General features: G+C 52.1%; 1 protein-coding gene across 1 annotated transcript; it reads left to right on the top strand.

The window, feature by feature from the left end:
* The first annotated feature begins 503 nt into the window (after positions 1–503).
* On the top strand, positions 504–20,150 carry TRAM2 (translocation associated membrane protein 2). The gene is made up of 11 exons (XM_062489609.1): positions 504–635; positions 7,934–7,997; positions 10,174–10,283; positions 10,520–10,636; positions 12,218–12,276; positions 12,807–12,891; positions 12,986–13,056; positions 13,716–13,820; positions 13,948–14,106; positions 15,086–15,255; positions 15,892–20,150. The coding sequence occupies exons 1-11, from the start codon at positions 516–518 to the stop codon at positions 15,963–15,965; spliced, it is 1,134 nt and encodes a 377-aa protein (XP_062345593.1). The 5' UTR covers positions 504–515; the 3' UTR covers positions 15,966–20,150.
* Positions 20,151–20,708: the final 558 nt, after the last annotated feature.

Below are 20,708 nucleotides of genomic sequence, written 5' to 3' on the forward strand. Positions count from 1 at the left end.
CACGGTAGCTGGGTGCAGAGGTGGATGGGAGCCCAGATGTGCACGGTAGCTGGGTGCAGAGGTGGGGCTGGTGCCGGGTCTGTGTCCAGGGCTAGGTTGAGGCCCGGTGCCAGTACCGGGGCTGGGTCCAGGTTCATGTCCATGCCGAGGTCTGGTCCAACTCTGGGGCAGGGTCGGGTGCTGGGTCCCAGTTTGGGTGCAGATCCGTGGCTAAATGCGGGACCGGCTCCTTGGCCGGGTCCCGGTGTGGGTGGCGCCGGGTTCAGTGCCGGTGCCGATCGGGGTGGTGCTGGTTCCCGGACCCGGTCCCGGTCCCGGTGCCGGTCGGGGCGGGGTCGGTGCCGGTCCCGGTGCCGGTCCCGGTGCCGGCCGGGGCGGGGTCGGTCCGGGGCCGAGCGGAGCCGGGCGGGCTCAAGCGGGGAGGGCTCAGGCGGCGGCGCCTGCGCGGGGCCATCGCGGCGCTCCGCGAAGTTCCGCGGGGCCCGGGGAAGTTTGGGCTCGGCTCGGCCCCGGCCATGGCCTTCCGCCGGCGGGCCAAGAGCCACCCGCTCTTCAGCCAGGAGTTCCTCATCCACAACCACGCCGACATCGGCTTCTGCCTGGTGCTCAGCGTCCTCATCGCCCTCATGTTCGAGGTGAGCCCCTCACCGCCCCCCCCCCCCCCCCCGCCGGGACCGGCTGTCCGTGTGTCCCCACCCCGCGGGCGAGCTCACCCCCCTTGCTCTGCATGGGGTGTCCCCCTCCCAACTCGGAGCTGTCCCCACCCGGGCCAGGTGTCCCCATCCCGAACGGGGAAGGGGCTGTGGGGTGCGGGACCCCTCTGTCTGGGGCTCTCGGTGCCGCCCCATTCATTCCCCATCGCTCACCCACCAGCGGAGAGGATCCCCGCATCCCCACGGGGACCCAGCCTGGTGCTGCCTTTAGGGCTGGCACGTCCTTGTGCCCCTCTCCGGCTCTGCCGGGGCTCCCTGGCTGGGGAGGGGGAGCGCAGGGAATGTCAAAACCTCTGCCCCAAACCCACCGCGGCTGCCGGGATGTCCCAGGCGCTGAGGGGCACATCAGCCCCGCACAGCGAGAAGCCAAGCCTTGTCTGATATTCCCAGCTCTCGGAAATAGGAGGATTTTTTTTCCTTTTTTTTTTTTTTTTTTTTTTTTTGGTGGCCTTTTTATACTTTAACAGCAGCCCTTTCCCAGGTGTTTTCTCCTCAGCCGTGCCGTGGGACGAGCACCGGGGGCTCCTAGGCCTTTCCCGATCCCGGCCATCCCGCTGTGCCGCGGGCCATGGGAAGGCATCCCGGGACACCTTCACCCCCGCTGTCCCACCGCTCTCTCCGCTGCTCCCGCTCCTTCCCTGTCCTCCTGCTTTGCTTTCCCCTTCCCTTGGCTTGGCTCCGGGCATCCCACGCCGAGGCACCAAGGCACCGGGCCGTGGTCAGCGGCACCGCCGGCCGGGACCCCCCCCCGCCTGCTCCCCTGAACCCTCCCCTTCGGCAGTGCCACGTTTCAAAGCAAATCCGGATGGGAAAGGGGTGGCCGGGGGGCCTGGCAAGGGAGGAAAGGCTCCTTCTGTAGCAAATCGCAGGAGGAGGAAATCCATTTCCTTAATTCCGCCCCGCTGGAACCCCCTACTTTTCTATCCCCCTCCTTTTTTACTGCGAAGTCATTTGAATGAAAGAGCCTCTTACAGCATTCGAACCCCTTTCAATGTTATTGTCCACGTATATATATATATATATATATATATATATTTAAAGGCTTCAAAACCCACCCAAGAGGACCAGCTGTATTCCAAAGCCACATGCAAATGCCGCAGAGTTGGGCTGCAAGTTTCCTGCTCGTACTTTAAAAAGAAAATGCCACTGAGGTTGCACCTCTGTCTCAGGGTTTCTCCCTGCAGGTTTTGTTGCATATTGGGAACTCCGTCCTGGAGAGGTGGTACCTGGGCTTGCTGCTGTGGTGCTTTTGGTTGATGTGGTGCTTTTGGTTGATGTGGTGCTTTTGGTTGATATGGTGCTGTGAGGGCAGTTTTGAAAAATGATGAAAACCCCCCTCACAGTGGAGGTGGCAGCAGGGAGGGTGCTTTGTGGTGTTTATGTTTTTTTTTTTTTTAATTTTAATGTCTTTTAATTAAATCTCCCTCGGATGCTGAAGGCAGCAATTTGCTGCTCTCCCAGCAGACCTCAGGGAGACGGTGCTTGCCATGCCAGGGTGGCTCCCAGTGCTCCTTGTGCCCATCTCTGCCTTCCCCTCAGCATGGGCTTTGGGGCAGCTCTTGGTCCTTGTGGGTGTTTTAGTTTACTTTTATTTCCTTACTACATCTATTCATTCTGCTTTCTTTTCCCCTGGAGGAGAAATCAGCCTCTGCTCTTGCCCAGCCCTCCAAACCATCCGTGCCCATTTGTGCCACCTCTGTGGTGAGTTTTGGTGGCAGCTCTGATCCCGTGGCACAATGAGGAGGACCTGTCACTGTCCTTTCCCCTCCTTCTCCTCTCATCCCTGCTTCCCACCCTGCAGCCAGGCTTCCACCTTCTGCAATGCCAGTGGCCACAGCCAAGCTCAGGCCCAGCGGAAAAGGCTGAATCCTGCTCACAATAGGCCGTTTCCTGCAGGGAAGGTTTTTTTGGGAAGACACAAATAAGATTTTTAACCTTTTCCCAGGCATCCCTCAGGAGCTGACTGCTTCCTTCCACCAGCACCCTGCTCAGGGTGATGCTGGGGCGCTGCCATGGGTCTCCCACTGCTCAAGCACAGCATAACCTACAACTTGAGCATCTTTTTGGGTGCACAGCCTTTCCACAAGGATTCACCAAGCTGGTAATTCCTCTGTGGCAGGGAGCAGGTACCAGTCATAGTGGGATTTGGTGGCATGAGGCTGCTTCTTGGTGTTTCAGGTGATTTGATTATTCCAGTGTTGTGTGTGTTTTTGAGGATCATGGCCTTGCTCAGGGAGAGAAGCCCCAGGCTTGGAGGGAGTTTCCCCAACAATAGCTGTCCTGAGCTGGGCACTATAAAGGGCTTTTCCTTCCCAGCCAGCCCTAAGCCTTCAGGGTGTGAAAACACACCTGGTTGTGCAGCTGCCCGGTGCCAGAGAGGTATTTTGCGATGTGTGAGTGGCTGCTGTAGCCCAGAAAGAAACCTCCCCCTTTTTTTTTGGTGAAAAACTATTTTGAGTGACTCTGTGTAGAAACACGAAACAGGTGCTTCCCATCCTCATGCAGAAATTACTTTGCATACCTTTTGCCACCCTGCTTTGCAGAAAAATGAAGAAAAGGCCAGGCTGGGTTTAACCTGTGTCCCACCAGGGCTGGCTCCTGAGTGGTGTCAGGTCAAGTTTGGGGGAAGCTTTGCTGACTTCGGAGAAGTTTCTATGTTAGACAGGGGCTGCTGTTAAAATCTCTAAGGTGGGGAAACTGAGGCTCAGTCTTAGGCATGGGGTGATGAAATAAAGCTATAAACCATTGTTTTAGGAGGTGTTCCATGCCCTTGCTGGGCTTTCCCCCTGTGCAGATCGTGGGATGTGAGTCACGGGCTCCCAAACTCTGGGTTGTGACACTGTCAGAAGAAGGCAGCTGACGAATGAGCTGCTATTTCCAGGCTTCCTGCTAAATATACTTTCCCCTTCCCGGTCCCCTCCGTAGTACTCTAAAAATTAAGGCCTTCCCACTGTTAATGAGGGAAAACAAAATGCATTCCTGCCTGCCCTGGTCTTTGCCAGATGTGAGAACCGAGGCATGCGGACGGCGTAAGGATTGAATAGCTGGGGAAGAGTGGAAAACAGGTACAAAACCCCCGGTATTTAGGTTTACTTTTAAAAAGGGAATAAACAGAAGAGAGGGTGAGGCAGTGGAAATCGTGTCGTGCTGGGGGATGAGTTTGTCTGTGGGGGCAGAGGGGCTGCACCACCCTTGGGAAGGGCTTTTTGTCAAAGCCAGATGTTTACTTTGAAAGGCTTTGGTCCAAAGTTTGGGCTTTAGTTTACATATAGAGCCTGTGTCAATCCATACTGTGGATCAGCAAGTTTGTCTTGCAATAAACTCTGGCTAGGGGGAGGAAAAAAACCTCAAAGTTGTGAGAAAAGCCTTTGGACAGCTTTTTGTCCGTAATTAGTTTGAGTTGTTTTTCAAGCCCTGGAAATATTTTCCCGGCTCTGACTGTGGAAAACTCCCCCAGCCTCCCCCACCAGAGGTTTGGAGTTGCTTCCTTCCTCCAGAGGAACTCAAGCAGGACCATGGGGATGGTGGCACGCCTGGGGGCTCCTGGCTGGGGTGAATACAAATCCCACTGTGATGAGGCTTTGGAGAAGGGAAACGTGTTTCATAGAATCATGGAATTGTTCAAGCTGGAAGGGACCTTAAAATTAATCTCATTCCAATCCTCTGTCATGGGCAGGGACAACTTTCACTATACCAGATTGCTCAGAGCCCTGTCCAACCTGGCCTTGAACACTTCCAGGGATGAGGAGTCCACAACCAATCTGGGCAAGCTATTCCAGGAGTTCATAGAGTCCTGGGGAAGGATGCTCAAAAAGCATCCCTCACATCCCTTATTCCTGAAAATATTAGTGTTTGAGACTTGCAGTGGGGACTTTCTGGGAGAGATGCTAAACTGCCTGTATGTGTGTGCTTAGACACCTTTTCAAAAGCCACTTCCACATGTGATCAAGTGGAATTGGGATTTCGATGTAGAGCATTTCATGTCAGGTGTAAAAACAGCATCTTCTAAATAGATGAATGGGGCTCTGAGCACCCTGAAAGGTGTCCCTCCCCATGGCAGGGGTTTGGAACGTGATCTTTAAGGTCCCTTCCAACCCAAGCCTTTCTGAGACTCTGAAAAATGATGGGGAGAGCTTTGCTGCTCCATATTAGGCAGCAAGCTCCAGGCTAGTGGGGGTGTGGATTTTTCCAATCACCACGTTATCAGGGAGTAAATACCTGGTGGTAGACAGTAAATGTATGGGCGTGCTGTTATTGCTTGGCTTTATCTATTGCTCTGCCACCCAGGGCTGCAAGGTGGATGTGGTGATTTGATTTCTGGCCATGAGAAACAGCTTCATCCCTGTCCTGGCTGATCCAGGCATCTCAGGATCTCTGGTCTTGGTGGACATGTAGAGTTTTTCCTCTTCTCTATCCATCTGCACTTTGGTCCTTGAGTTAGTGGCTTTAAGCAGCAGAAAGCCACTCACTACTGAGGATGTGGTTCCTTCATGGCTGTAGAGAGCTCCCAGGACAACTGCTTCCCAAATTTATCTGCTTCAGGCACACTTTATCTGCTTCAGAATCATAAAATCATTAATTGTAGGGAAAGTCCTCTAAGGTCATTGAGTCCAACCACTCCCTCAGCACTGCCAAGGCCACTCCTAACCCATGTCCCCAAGTGCCGCATCCCTCGTGTAAGGCAGGATGAGGCTGGGATGAGGAACATCTCCCTCTGCATAGGAGTGCCCTTAATCCAGGGCAGGGAGTGGATGAGAAATAAATATACAGTGTTTGCTACATGTATGTCCCATAGACACAAATTCCTCTCCCACCATCTGAAAAGTTATGACAGGGAGAATTAGGTTGGATATGAGGAAAAATTTCTTTGCTGAAAAGGCAGTCAGGGATTGGAACAGGCTGGAAGATGTGGAGTCACCATCCCTGGAATTGTTAAAAAACTGTGTAGATGTGATACCTGTGGACGTGGTTTTGTGGTGGGTTTGGCAGTGCTGGAGGAACAGTTGGATTCCATGATCTTGGAGGGCTTTTCCAACCTTAATTATTCTATGATTCCATGAATTTTGCCCCTGCCAGTAGCAGTTTAGTGGCAGCTGTGGCTCTACTTGCTGCCCTGCAGGGCAGAAGCATGCCCAGCACTTCCTTTCCCATACCAGCATCTTGTTTCAGAGCAAACAGACAGTGAGTCTTGTGCTTCTGAATAATCCTCACACTGCTCTTCCCACTCCAAACTTCTGCTTTCCCTGGCTGCCTGTGAAATGCTCAAGGCAGGCTCTGAAGAGTTTTGCCATCCCCAGTGCTGATCCCTATTTCCCAAGCCACAGAAACTTGGTTTTTGCCTTGCAGATGCCTGCATCTAGGAGGTTACATTTATCTTTGGTTGTTAAAATATTTCACTGAGACTTTAGGAAACGACCTGCTACCACTCTGTAAGGAAAGGTGGAGGGGTACTGGGGTGGCTCCAAAGCTGCTGGTGGTTCTCCAGCCCACAGGAAGCAAAGGCAGGTGTGGAGATGAGACAAAGTATTGCATGATGCTGAAGTGGATGGAAGAACCTTCTTACCAGGTGCTCTGGGAAAGAAGATAAAGACAATCCTTGGAAGTTTTGGTGGGGTTGAGCTGCCGTGGAGATACTCTGGGGTCATTTTCCTGGACTCACAGCTCTGGCCTGTATCCTCTCCAGCACATTAGGAGGCTTCACCTGGAGATGATGTCTTGTTCCCAGCTGTTTGCAGCAATGGATGTCAGCCAGGTACTCGGGGAGCTGTAAATCCATCAGTGCCTGCTGCCATTAGCATGTCCATGACACGGCTGCCCATCCCTGCAGCACCACAGCCACCACTGGCTCCACGCCTTTGTTTCATGCCCTGTGCCAGCCTGTGGCAAGGTTTGGATGTGAACTCCAGGTCCTAGATGAGCTGTGCAGCTCTGGGATGAAGCAACTTGGTTTCCCAGCCAGCAAGGTCTGTAGGAGCCAGAAGTGTCTCCCTCAGCCAGCTTGAGGCCGGGTGATGCACTTTTTCCATTCCCACCCCAAACTCTACCCATGGTGTCCATCTCCTGCATCTACTCCTCCACAAACAGAGCACAACATGTGGGATTCCCCCTTTTTTTTTTTTTAAGTGGAAAAAACAATGAAATCCCCAAACATCAGGAAAACATGCCATGGAGTTTGCTGTCCCTGAGCCGGAGCTGCCTGCAATGGTTGCTCAATGCTGGTGGTGACAGGATGGGAACACTTGGCAAAGTCCCCCTGTGTCCCCCTCAAGCTGTGGAGCAATTTCCAGCTGGGATTTTAACAGCCTGCAGCTCTGAAGCAGTGGCAGCCATGTCTGTGTAAAATGAAGCTCATCTCCGTCATGTTTGGTGGGCAGAGTTTTTTGGGAATGTGTTTGAGGGTGGGTACTTCAGAAGTGTTGGAGGGTTGGCTGGGAGCCACTGGAAAGGGAAAATCTGGTGAACTGTTGCCAGTGTGGGGTTGGATGGGATGAAGGCATGTTTGGTGTTAGATGTCTGGATTTTGCTGTGGCCCTAGCTGGAGGATGCTTTGGTCTCAGAGGTGCTGTTTTGGGGTGTCCTGTGGGGTGGATGCTCTGCCCCATCCCCACAAAGCCTCTTGCTTTGCTGCTGAGGAGGATCATTCCTTTGAATTAAAAGCAATTTAGTCAATGGCCACCTCTGTGGTGATCAGTGACAGGACCAGAGGGAATGGCTGGAGCTGTGTCAGGGAAGGTTTAGGTTGAATATTAGGGAAAGGTTCTTTCCCCTGAGGTTGGGCACCCTGAGCTCCCCAGGGAATGGTCACAGCCCCAAGCCTGGCAGAGTTCAAGAAGGGTTTTGACAATGATCTCAGGCGCAGGATGGGGTTCTTGGGGTGTCCTGTGCAGGAACAGGAATGGGATTTCAATGATCTTCTTGGTCCCTTCCAACTCAGGACATTCCATGATTCAGTTCTATGATTCAGTAAATGGCAAGTGAGCAGCAAAGCCCTGGTTTTTGGATGTCCTGATGTTTAATCCCAGGCTTTCTTTTCCCTTTTTGGACATGCATCTGAGATCTTGTGGGTGGCCAGTGCAAGGTTCAGTGTTTCTGCAAATGCAGCTGATGCCAGCACATCTCCCTGGGTGATTTGCCTTTCCCATTGTAGTAGGAAAAAACCTGGTCCAGAGGAATGGATTTAACAACTGATTGGCTTCTTCTCCCCTCTGTGTCTTTGACAGGTCACAGCCAAGACTGCCTTCCTGTTCATCTTACCTCAGTATAATGTTAGTGTGCCTACAGCAGGTGAGAGATGCCTCTGCAATCAATCCCAAGGGAAGGTTGAGTCTGGTCTGCCCCAAACCCTCACTTCCAGCTGGCTTGGGCTCACCCTCTACTGATCAACAGCTCAGGGTCTTGTCTGGCAGTAAATGCAGTCTGGAAGAGGTGTTAAAAACAAGGTATTTTGGGAAGAAGCAAAGTTTGAGTGGCTCAGAGCACTCTAGTCATGTCTGCCAGCCCTCATGCTGCCGGAGTTGGGAAGAAATGCTTTCCAGGGGTCTGGGGGCTTCCTCTCTCTTTCTGCCATGGCCAGGCCACTCACTCTTTGCTTCCTGCAGGGGGAGGGTGCTGCTCCAAGCCTGGTCAGGCAGGATCCAGCTGTGTGATTGCCTGCCTGGAGCAGCTTTCTGTCTCCCTGAGGAGCAGGAGGGATTTACCTCTGCCAAGCAGCAGGGACTGTGCATGTCGTCCCTATCCTGCTGCTTTTTGGGGATGACACCTGCAGAGGAGGGTGTGGAGATGCACGTGGTGCACAGCATCCCTGTGTTGATTCACAGGGACTAAATTCCAGGAGGCTCTGAGCTGGTGCAGCTTGGAACCCAACAGAGCAGAGGAGGTGTCCCAGCTCCCAGCCAGGAGGCTCAGCCTCTGTTCTGTTTTGGCTGCTGGTTGCTGCCTTCCTGGCTTAGAGCCCCTCTGGATCTGGCAGAGATCTGGGCACTGGTGTGAAGACAGCAGGAGGTGGTTTGGGTAAAGGCCTGGACTCAGGATGAGCCAAATGCCCGGGGCACAAAGCCTGGCCTGGTGGCAGAAAACTGCAGTTAATTGGGAGTGTTTGAGTAATCATCCAAAGAAAGAGCAGGGTGTTGGGATTAGTGGAGCTACAATGAGGCAGACATGCGGAAGATAAAAGCTCTGCCCTTAAAGGCTTTCGTTATGGCTGAAGGAATCATTCAGCTTCCAGATTAAATTGTGGTCCCTTCTCCCCTGTGGCACAGTCCAGACAACTTCCGCTGCTGGTTTTTAAGGGATTTATTCTTTCCTGATACGAGAAGTCCCAGTGAGTGCAGAAACACCTCCCCAGGACCAGGTCTTGGGGTATCAATATAGGGCATGAGCTAGTGGGGAGAGAGGTCTTGGTGCAGCAGCTTCTTGGGAGGAATCAAAAATTTTCCAAGGCTTTCCCACATCCCTCACAGCTCCTGCTAGAGCTTTTGAGTTACCCTGGGGAGAGGAGGCAGAGCATATACACGTGATATTATTTTCTCTGGCCTTGCAATTCTGTCTTTTACCTTGCTCTGGGATTACAGGCACCATTTTTACCTCTGGGTCTGCACAGCACAGGGAGCTCCTAAGGACAGGGTGTTTTCATATCCTTGTGCCAGCTGTGTTCATAAATCCTGTTCAAATTTTAGAAATTTGGAATGAAACTTTGTTTAGGGTAAGCAGGGCTGGTGACAGAGTGGTCTCTTCCCAGCATTGGTATCAGGAGAGGATCAGGGTGAGGGAGAAAGCAGCCAGGGGTGGCCTGAGCTTCATGTGATGGTACTTCCTGCAGCCGTCCCAACTCTGCTTCTTCCCATAAGCTTCAGGGCTGCAAATAGTCACCTAAATGCAGACGTCTGGGGTATTTTGGGTGCTCTTAGGTCTCCTGTTGCTCCAGAAGAGCACAGCTCCCATGGGTCCTATTTCTCATCCACCAGCCCTGTGTTGCTACCTCAGATCTCTGAATAGCAGAAGGCATCTGCATTTAGACAGCTGAATCTCACTCCAGCAGTTTTCAGGGAGGAGTGGCAGATCCTAAGGAAGTGTTAAATCATAACTGAGGGGGTAGAAATCCTATCCCAAGCCCTGATGTTCCTAGTGGGGCACCCCTGATCCCATCACCTGCTTCACCTGCTTCAGCCTCCCATGTCTTCATCCCTCCAGGTTATAAATTCCCATCTCCACAACTGAGCTGTCCCTAGTGGCAGGGGGAAGCTTTTAGTGTCCCCAGTGTCCCCTCCCTTGAGGTTTGTACCTATTAGAGGGGAAACCACCCACTTCTGCCATGAGCTAGCCCTGGAGAGAGCCCTTTTCCTGCATCTGGCATTGTCAAGACCTATCTCTGGTGTCCCCATCCAAACTGTTCCCTACTAAGCCCTTACCTGGCAATCCTTTGGGCTGTAGGGGTTTGACCCACACTTTGGTCTCTTTGCAGATGGGGAGCTGGTCCAGTATCACTATGGGCTGAAGGATCTGGTCACCATCCTCTTCTACATCTTCGTCGCCATCATCCTGCACGCGGTGGTGCAGGAATACGCCCTGGACGTGAGCACCACTCCCTGTCTTGTGTCCTCAAAATACCTCAAATCCCACAGGGGGCCGTGGTCCTGCTGCAGTTAAATGCTCTTCTGGGGGTAGTCTGGGGGCTGAGGTGGTGATGAGTGCGCCTTCATCTCTGGAGGCTGCTTGTGATGCGGAGAGGAGAGGTGGTGGCTCACGTGGTGGTTCATGTTGGTTTTTTTTTGTTGTTGTTGTTTGTCTCTCCTTCTGCTCCTTCTCAGAAAATCAGCAGGCGTCTACATCTCTCCAAGGTCAAACACAGCAAGTTCAATGAGTCAGGGCAGCTGGTTGCCTTCCACCTCACCTCTGTCATCTGGTGCTTGTACGTCACGGTGACGGTAAGGCACAGGGCTGGCTGGCATTTGGGTTTCTAGGGGGAGTTGTGGGCTCTGGAGCACAAAATCCCACAGGCAGCAGAGTCCCCAGCCAGCTTCTGGGCCAAAACAGGCACATTGCAGTCAGTTTAGTTTTCAGAAGTGCTGGATCTTTCCAGCCACTGCACAAGGGCAGTTTTGGGAGATCCTTCTCCTGTTCTGTACAAGGCACAGGTAAATGGGCTGTGAAATATTTTCAGAGCTGGGCCTCAGAAGTCCTGCCTGGCCCCATCATTTCCATCCTCTGCTCCAAGACCTGATGTTTTGTCAGCTTCTTATTTCCCTCCTTATGTACATCCAATGCCTTGAGGTTTTTGGGTGCCTTTTGCAGGGTCATGGAGCTAATTGGCAGAATTTTGGGATCCCTCTTTGTGGTTCCTTTCTTGGCAAGCTGATGGTGAGGGAATCTTTGAAAACAGGGGAGCAGTACTGTTCCTTGAGGATATGTCAACCCAAAGAATTCAGAAGGAAAATTCATTTTGGGAAGGAAGTAGGAAGAAAGAACAGGTGGTGTGGGAGAGATCTGACTATTTTGGCAGTGTGAAGTGATGATGCTTTTCTCCCTGCAGCCATTGGGGTCCAGCTGTGGTCTCCAGTGACTCTGGGGGTGGATCCTAGGGGACAGATCCCCTCCCCACTGCTCGGAGGGTCCTACCAGCCCTTCTCAGAGAACTACTTTTCCCTTTGAGGCCAGCATTTTTAGAGATCTGCTGGCACTGCCTGTGTCCCATTGGGCTCTGAGGAAGGAAATGGGCAAAACAGTTGATGCTGCTGATTTTGGGCTTCCCTTGCCCAGTGCCAGACCCATCCCTAAGCAGCTGGGGGGCTGGAGCCTCCTATACAACCCACATTGCTGTGATGTGTTCCCCAAACACCCAACATGTGCGGAGCAGGTCATCCTTGTGCTTCCCTGGCCTTCCTCAGCTGAGAAATAAAGGTCTTGGGACAGACAGGGAATGGATGATGGTGACTGGACAGGACAAATTTTCCATGCCAGCACCTCCTTGCAAAGCTCAGGGCACCATCCATGTGGCAGGAGTGAGAAGGGAGTCCCATCCTGTAAGGCAAGACCTAGAAAGTGAAACTGTCCAATTCATATCCAGTTCTTTTTGATGGTTTCTTTTCCTCTTTCTCTTCAGAAGCACTTCTTGTTGCTTAAGTGCTGCTGGGGTTGGAAGTGCCAGTGGGGAAGAAGCCTCTGGACCATGCACACAGCTGCCTGAGCCATGCCATACAGAAAGCTCACCCCTACACCTCCAGAGCATTCCAAACCCCAAAATATCCTCTCCTGAACTTGGGATGCTCTGTGCAACTGAGCAAGCAGCTTTCAGCCCCCAAACAAGGGGTCTGGTGAAATTTTGGAGGGGTGCTAGAGACACACAGATGGAGAGCTCGGCCTTGGCCCTCACAGGGACTGTGTGTTTTCCTGCAGGCTGTGATGAGACTCAAGTGTCATCCCCAGTTCCTTGTTTCACTGTACCATCAGCCCACCCTCTCATAATCTGTTTTGTTTTGCTGAAGCCTTGCCTCTCTTCTCCTTTTCAGGAAGGATACATTTCAAACCCCCGGAGTCTGTGGGAAAACTACCCGCATGTTTATCTGCCGTAAGCGCTTGTGAGGGCATTTTGTTCTGAGGCTGGTCACTTCCTTCCTCTCCATGGTTTTGCCTGCTGGGAGTGGGGAGCTGACAGCACAGCACCCTCTGCATGCACCCTGCAGCAAGGATGCTGCAGTGAGACTGTGGGGAATGGCATATCTCATTTGTGAGCCTGGGGAGGGCGTTCTGGGGGGTTTGGTCAGGAATACTCATCCTGCCTGTTTCCTGCATCATCTTGGGAAAGTCTCTTTGCTGTTCATTTTTCACAGCAGAAATGCAGTGGGGGATGACCCTTCCTTCTTGGATTTTTACAAAAGTGAGGTTTGCTGAGAGCACAGAGACCACAGCACAAGCATCTGGATAAACTCCATGTGCGGCTCTCTCAGCCAAACAAATAATTTCAGCCTTGAAATGATTTCTCCTAAATCTTATGGCTCCAAAACAATGGAGGGATTGCCCAATGCCACCCTGGCACTCGGGTTCTGGGGGTCCTGCTGTGGCCTAGGCTGGCTCACGTGGCTCCTCCCTGCATTTCAGGTACCAGGTGAAGTTCTTCTACCTGTGCCAGCTAGCATACTGGCTGCACGCCCTGCCCGAGCTCTACTTCCAAAAAGTCCGCAAGGTGAGAGCCAGGTGGAGGTTTTGGGAGAGGGAGCTCAGGGAGAGGGCAGGTGGAGAGGGCTGAGAGGTTGATGTGGCTTTTCTGCCCCTGCCAGGAGGAGATCCCCCGGCAGCTGCGCTGCATCACGCTCTACCTGCTGCACATCGCCGGCGCCTACCTGCTCAAGTGAGTCACCTGCCTCAGCATCTCAGCATCCCCTCCCACACCAGGGAGAGGGCTGGGCAGCTTTTCTTACCCTGGGAATCCTCAGTGGGGGTGAGAGGCTTAGAAGGAATAAATGGGATTGTTCCAGTGGGGAGAGACTTTTTACCTAGGCAAGTATATAGGACAAGGGGGATGGTTTGAAACTAAATGAGGGATTTGGATACTGGGAAGAAATTTTTGCCTCTGAGGGTGGTGAGGCATTTGGCACGGATTGTCCAGAGGATTTCCCATCGCTGGAACTGTTCAAAGCCAGGTTGGATGGACACTAGAGCGAGCTGGGACGGTGGAAGATGTCCCGGGCAGGGGGTTGGAATGAGGTGATGAGATTTAAGGTCCCTTCCCACTTCAAACCATTCTCTGATAAAAAGCAGAGCAGCCTGGCCGGCCATAAGTTTGGTGTTGGGTACATCCCAGCTCTGCTAGTATTTTGGACTGTGCTGATGATTTGTAGACAGGGAATTCCCCTATTGCAGTCCTACTCCCACTGCTTCACAGAGGTCTGGCTTTGGGCTGGCGCTGCAGCTCGTGGACAGCAGGGCTAAGGCTGTAGCTGGGTTTGAAGGATGAAGGATGAAGGCTGGCCAGGCCAGTGATGCTTTTTTCTTCCTCTTCCCTGCCAGCTTAACCCGCCTGGGGCTGATCCTGTTGCTGTTGCAGTACTTGGCTGAGTTCTTCTTCCACATGGCACGGCTGGTTTACTTCACGGACGAGAACAACGAGAAGCTGTAAGCAGGGGAGCTGCCTGTGGCTCCCATCTTCCTTTGGAGCCCAGGAGAGCCTGGATCTTGCTGTCCCCTCTTGGGCCAGCACTGGGGCTGCTCCTGCCCACACCTCTGCTTGCCCCTCCTGCAGGTTTAACGTCTGGGCCGTCGTGTTTGTGGTCACCAGGCTCTTCACTCTCACCTTGTACATCCTGGTCATCGGCTTCGGGCTGCCGCGTGTGGAGAGCCAGGCCCTGGACCCCGAGAGAGGGAACTTCTTCAGCTTCCTCTTCAACAATATCCTCTTCAGGTAGGAATGTCTCCTGTGTCTTTCTTAGCTGTGTTACCCCAGCATGGGTTTTGCTGAGTTTGGAAATAATGGAATCCCAGAATGGTTTGGGTTGGAAGGGACCTTAAAGATCTCGTTCCAACCCTTGCCGTGAATACCATCACTCGATGGACATGGATACCATCACTAGACCAGGTTGCTCCAAGCTGCATCCAAATGGGATCTAGACAGTGGGGATCTGATCCTGATTCCATGTAGGGAAGGTCTTAATGAGCTGAAGGGGGTGTGGAGGAAGCAATGAGGGGTTTAAAGGCTACACCGAGCCAAAATGGAGAGGAAAAGTCAGGAAATAAAGTGTTAATCAAGTGAAGTTATAAAGTATATCTTGGAGAAATTCTTACTCCCTGTTGTACCTGTAAGTGCATTTACATGGATGTGGTCAAAGAAAAGGCATTTTCCCTTCTGCTTGGCCATGTTTTGCTGCCCATTGATGTGGGAAGCAGAGGATGGAATGGGCTCCTCATGCCTTGCAGTCTGACAAGTCTGGGAGCCTTTCTCACCCTTGCAGCAGCTGTGGGTTCAGTTCAGAATTTGTTAGGCATGGTCATTCCCAAGCTTCTTGATGCAAGGACTGCTGGCACACCTGAGGGTTTGAGGGTCTTTCTTACCTCCCTTCCACCTTGTAGATCATCAGGGGACATTGTACCTTCACTGTGTCACGTTGTGTTTTGGGCAGTGTGGGTTGAGATGATCTTGTTCATCCATGCCTGTCCTAAAGTTGAAAGAATCAATGAATCAAAACCTGAGAGCTTTATGGTGTGGAGGAAAGGAAGGTGGCTGCTCTGGGCTCAGGGGTGGCAGAAAGCACAGATGGTGGCTGGAGGGACAGCGTCTGCCACGCGTGGGGACCTCGGCCACCGGCCCCGGTGCGGGGGGAAGGCTGGGCTGGGGGTGGCCTCGCTGCTGTGTTCTCAGCCTGCCTCTTCTCCGCCCCTGGCAGAATGAGTGTGCTGCTGTTGGTGTGCCTCTTCCAGGCCTCGGTGATGTGGCGCTTCATCCACTTCCAGCTGCGGCGCTGGAGGGAGTACTGGAACGAGCAGAGCAGTCGGAAGCGAGCCGCCGCCACTGCTGGCACCAAGCAGCAAACCAAGCTGCTCAAAAGGGACTCGGGTGAGTGCTGGAAGGGTGGCACTGTGGAGGTGTCAGTCCTGGGGTTCAGCATCCCCCAGCAGGCTGCTGCCCGTGCAGGGCGTTCCCAGCAGTGTCCTGATGTCACGGGGGCTTCTCCATGTCTGTGAGTCCCGAGAGGATAAAGGGTTTGGCTTGTGCAAGGAACAAATTTCTTTCTCCATAGAATCACACAATGGTTTAGGTTGGAAAAGACCTCTGAGGTCATGGAGTCCAACCTTTTGACCAATCACCACCGTGTCAACCAGACTAGAGTGCTGAGTTCTTTGGACACCTCCAGGGCTGGCGACTCCAAATCTCCCTGAGCAGCCCATTCCAGTGTTTATTTGGAATAAATAAACTTCTGTGAACACATTATTTTCCCCTCCTTTCTGTGAAGAAATTCCTTCTAATGTCCAACCTGAACCTCCCTTGTGGCAGCTTGAGGCCATTTCATCTTTTCCTGTCCTTTGTTCCCTGGGAGCAGAGCCCCACCTGGCTATACCCTCCTGTCAGGGATTTGTGGCAAGCAAGAAGGTCCCTCTGAGCCTTCTTCTCTCCAGGTTAAATACTCCCAGCTCCCTAAGGTTACCCTCTAGACCCCTCACCAGCTCCGTGTCCCTTTGTTGCCATCCCCAGGTTACCATGAAAACGGAGTGGTGAAAGCAGAGAACGGAACTTCACCTCGCACCAAGAAGCTCAAGTCTCCGTAGAAGCCAAGGGTTGTCTCCTGGGGAGGAGGGTGAGATACCAGGACTGAGCAGCCCCTCCTGCTTCTCACGAGCAGCGTCTTGGAAGGCTCGGAATCATCTTCCCAAGGTGTCTCTTGCTCACCTCCCTTCCTTTCTTGCTCTCGTGAATCGTTTGCAATAAAACCAAAAAGGCCCCTTTCCTGTTCTCCCATCCCCCTCATAGGAACCTTTTCCAGCCCTCCTGGTTTTGCCTTCCTCTGTTTGATCAGAAACCAGCGTGCAATTTTGTTTTTCCCTTTTCCATTTTAGCGTTCGGTTATTTTGGTTAATGGTTGCAAATGTATCATAGATGGTTCCAAACAATCCTTTTTTCTCCTACAGCATGTTCCTCCCCTCTCTTCATGGTGCTTCCCTGAGCCCCTGGGACAGGGCCATGACAGCTTGAAGGCACCAAATGTGTGTTGTGGGATCAGATTCCTGGGGGAATGTGCTGGGGCTGTGAGATCTGAGGCTCAGGGGTGCTCTCAGGTGAGGTGGGACACATCTGGGCTGTGAGATCTGAGGCTCAGGGGTGCTCTCAGGTGAGATGGGGCACATCTGGGCTGTGCTCAGCAGGATGGTGGTGCTGCAAAGAGAGACCAGGGTCTGATGGAGGAAGCTCAACCCTGTCTTGTCTCCTGGTGGACCCCTGGTTGACTGGGGTTTTCTGAATTCTGCTTTTGAGAATTTTTGAGAACTGGGTGGCAGAGAAGGGAGAGTACTTCCCTCTTCACGTGTAAGGTCCAGCTCCCAGCCTTTCCCCAGCTAGGTTTCTCTTGGCTGCCTTGTGGCTGTTCTGGGACTCAGCCCCAAGAGCTGGGCCCAGGGCTCTATAGCTCTCAGTATTTTGTTATGGGGCAGCAACATCCTCAGTTCCACATGAATCCTTAAGTCCTGCCCTGCTCTGAGCACTGGCCTGGCTCCTGTCAGCCGTTTGCCAGCTTCTCTGTGCCTCGTGGACCTGGTGTTCTTGTTCCTCATGACCACATCCAGGTGATTGCTGCAAAGGGTTCTTGCATCAGTGGGACTGTGTCCCTCGTGCTGTCGCCTCAGCCTTCCTCATCCCGACCATACCAGTCCAGCCGTGCCATCGGCAGCCACCAGCCTCACACTTTGTTTCCAAAGGATGCAGTGCTTGTATCCACCCAAGGTGCTATCAAATCCAAGGTTTCTTCCAAAAATCCTAGCCCCTTCATCCCTTTCTGACCTGTGAATGAGATGACAGGGAAGGAAGGGGAAGGAGGCCAGAGCTGCAAGGAGCAGCTTGCATTTTAGGAGAAGCCTGGCTTGTGAACACGTATCTGTTAGCAGATGGAGTTGTCTCAAATCTACCTCAGAGGCCATCTGTTGCTGCAGACCACTTTTCTCTCTTGCTCCTGCCCGCTGCCACTTCCATGTGCTGGCAAGAGCTTTTGTGGAAAGCCAGATCCCACCAGCTTGATCCCTTGCTGACTCTGCTGGGGAGCAGCATCTGCTTGGGCTTTCATGGGTGAGTGCCATCTCTCTGGGCTTCTTTTTGGGGTGCCACGCCAGGCTAGGTTTGGCAGGTGAGCAGTAGTGGCCCCTCCGTCCCCACACTGTTCTCTGGGGTGGTTCCTGAGCTGGGCTTTGCTGTTGGTGCCCCTTGTGCAGCAAAGTCGGCCGTAGCTTTAGTTCTGCTTCACCACAGCAGGAGCAGGGGACTCGTGGTGTGTCCCCTTGGCTGGGTCAGGAGAGGGACACAGAGCTGGGGTGTTCTCCATGTGCAGTCCAGGATTGATCCTTGGCATGCCCCTGTCTCAGCCCTTGGAGGCAGATGAACTCTGGCTCTCTCCGAGTGCAATTCCAGCCTGAGGCTGGTGCAGTTGTCCTTCACGCCAGTTGTGTTTTGAGGAACCGGTGACAGTTGATTTTCTGCCCCTCTTTCAGTTGAGTTGGGTTTTTTTCCATTTATCTGGGTGTCTTTTGTCCTTTCCTCCCCCTCTCCTTGCTGAGGAGGCACTGGAAGGAGAAACCGTGCAGGGGCATGAGGACAGTTGGTCAAATTCCACTTTTTCCTCAATCCCCACAACAGTGAGTGTCAAGTGAGATTCTGGCAGGAGAGGGCTTTCCCCATTTTCAGGGGAGCTGGGGAAGGAGGCTGGAGCAGAGCCCTTGGTGGTACCTTGCCATTGCTGCTCATAGCCTGTGCTGGGAGGATAAAGCACTTTTTGGCTCAGAGGCAGCGACAGAATCTGCCGTGCAGTGTGACTGGGGAAAAAGAGCTGTATGTTGGGGAGAACGTGGAAAAGGTCTAGTGTGAGAGGTTTTTCCTTTCTCCTGCCTCTTCCCATCCCCTGCCATCCACTGCCAGTGCCCTCCAGGAGCAACTGCTGGCTGGCACCTCCTCAGACCCTTGGCCAGGCCTTTCTGCAGCAGCCAAGCTGCTGACTCTGTTAGCAGGTGACACATGGAGCCCCCAAAAACACATCTGCTGAATGATTCCTCCTCCTGCCTGCTTGGCTTCGGGCAGCTTTTCCACTTGCACAATCCTCTCTCTTCCTTCAGTACCTGGTGATGCTTTGTATCCCAAGTGCCTTATGTTGTAGCCTCTCTCTGCACTATAGCAGTAGCTGAACACCCTCCTTTGTTACTACATATGTACAACATATGCTACATTTATGTGTGTTTTATTTTCTTTTTGGTAGAGCTACCGGGAAAAGGGACATTTGTTTTTGAAGCATTTCCATGTGTTCTTTTTATGATTTTGGTTTTTAAAACCTATAGATGACGGGGCTTTATTTTTTTTTTAGCCCTCCCCTATATTTTGTCCTCAGAAATCCCCATCCTTCTGTTAGACCCAAACCTGGCAGGTTGTGGTTTTTTTTTTTTTTTTTTTTTTTTTTTTAGCTGAGCCTTTGTTGTGAGGCAATATCTGCTGTCATCCTGGAGGTTTGCAATCCCCTCTCCATCAGAGGGGCTGCCATGGGCTGCTCCTATCTCTGTGTTGTAGTGCAAGCACAATCCCTGGGCTGCAAGCCCACAGTAACTGCTCCTGTGTCCGTGTCATTTCTCAGCAGATCCAGCCTTCCTCTCAGCCCAAAGAGCTTTTTCTTGGAGCATTTTCACTGCAAGCCCTTAGTGGTCAGTCTGTCCTTGGTCGCTCTGCCTATGAAATGACACAAGCTCACTTCCCTTTAGTGGATGCTCTTCTCCTGCCCCATCTTGTCAAGCCCTGTGTCATCTGGAGAAAACATGATGGAATTATTAGGTGAGGTTGGAAAATGCCTCCAAACTCGTCAAAGTCCAACCACCAAGATCCAACCCCGAACAGGAGCTCTTGTGCAGAAGGTGATGGAGATTATCCAAAACTTCCAGTGGGACATGATTCCTTGCATCCCTCCCATGGACTTGAGGCTGCTTTAGTAGTCTAAATATGTCCATTATCCAACTTAAGGTGGTCAGGAATTGAGTAGTCTGTGGTTTTTAGGGTGAAGTGTAGTGTTTTCCTGTCCTAGCTAGAAATGCTGTGAAATACCAGCAGTAGTTCTCTCTTGTCTTAGTTGGAGAATGGGCTTGGGAAGAGAAAGGGTGGACGAAGAGCAGATGTAGCATTTCATATACAGTTTTTGAGTGACTCTTACGTTACGGGGCATTACAGTCACGTTTTGTCTTGTTGTTGTTGTTGTTTAGGATTTTTTCTTCTTACTCATCATGTTTGGGTTAGTAGTAGCCAAGTTCTAGTTCCCCTGTAGGTCCCCTTACCCTCAACTAAGTGTTCTAAAAGGTATTTTTGGTAGGCTTCCTGGTTGGAGGGAAGAGTGGCCCCTCTGGGATGTCTCTTCCTTGTCTCCAAGTGACTGGAAGCTCAGAGCCACCCTGCCTTTCCTGCAGGGTTTACAGCAGCCTCAGGCTCTTGCCTTTGGTAGATTGTGTCAACAGTGGATGGGGATGGTGGGGTTTGATTTGCAGCCTTCCAGGAAGCTTCATGGGGGATGAAAGGTTGGTTTAATAGGTTTTATGCCCAGCAGTGAAGTATGTTCTTCCTCCTTGGAGCTGTGGGGTTTTTTTCTGTGAAGAACGGCTGTTGGAAGAGCCAGGCAGAGGTGTGTAGTTTTTCCTGGAAAATGTTAAACTTGACTGCTGTAACTTCAGCAAAGGAACTCGAGGAAAATTTCTGTTCTTCCATATTTATGCTTTAGTGCAAATTTCCTGATTTGGAGGGGGTGGGGGGGAATTAACAGTCTCTGGTATTTTATCCCATTTGTTTCATTCTTGCTGTCACTTCAGTTTTTGTACGGATTTTGTTGTTGTTCGTTGTTCAGTGACTTTTGTGATAAACTCAGCAGAAGTATTTTTCTGAAATAAATAAATAAATAAATAAATAAAAGGCATAGATTCTTCCAGTGCTGTTTCCACTGATGCATTATTATTATTGCTAAGCTGTGCATGTGGCAGGGGCACCTTCCATATCCCAGGTTGCTTCAAGCCCTGTCTAGCCTGGCCTTGGACCCTTCCAGGGGTCCAGGGGCAGCCACAGCTTCTCTGGGCACCCTGTGCCAGGGCCTGACCACCCTCATAGGGAAGAATTTTTTCCCCAGTATAAATCCACTCTCTTTCAGTTTAAAGCCATTCCCCCTTATCCTGTCACCTCTAGCCCTTGCAGCTGGGTTTCTTCTTCCCACATTTCCCATGTCCACAGCACAGGCAGCTGCTCCAGAGTTCATTAATTGTGGCTGCTTTCATCAGAGGGAGTGGAGGATAAGG

Source organism: Cinclus cinclus, chromosome 3 (genome assembly GCF_963662255.1).
Source record: "Cinclus cinclus chromosome 3, bCinCin1.1, whole genome shotgun sequence".
Taxonomy (NCBI): domain Eukaryota; kingdom Metazoa; phylum Chordata; class Aves; order Passeriformes; family Cinclidae; genus Cinclus; species Cinclus cinclus.

Excerpts from the sequence above, each read along its gene's own strand:
- TRAM2 (XM_062489609.1), top strand. The coding sequence starts at position 516 with ATGGCCTTCCGCCGGCGGGCCAAGAGCCACCCGCTCTTCAGCCAGGAG. Across the intron at positions 7,998-10,173 it reads TGTTAGTGTGCCTACAGCAG|ATGGGGAGCTGGTCCAGTAT; the intron begins GTGAGAGATGCC and ends GTCTCTTTGCAG. Across the intron at positions 15,256-15,891 it reads GCTGCTCAAAAGGGACTCGG|GTTACCATGAAAACGGAGTG; the intron begins GTGAGTGCTGGA and ends TGCCATCCCCAG.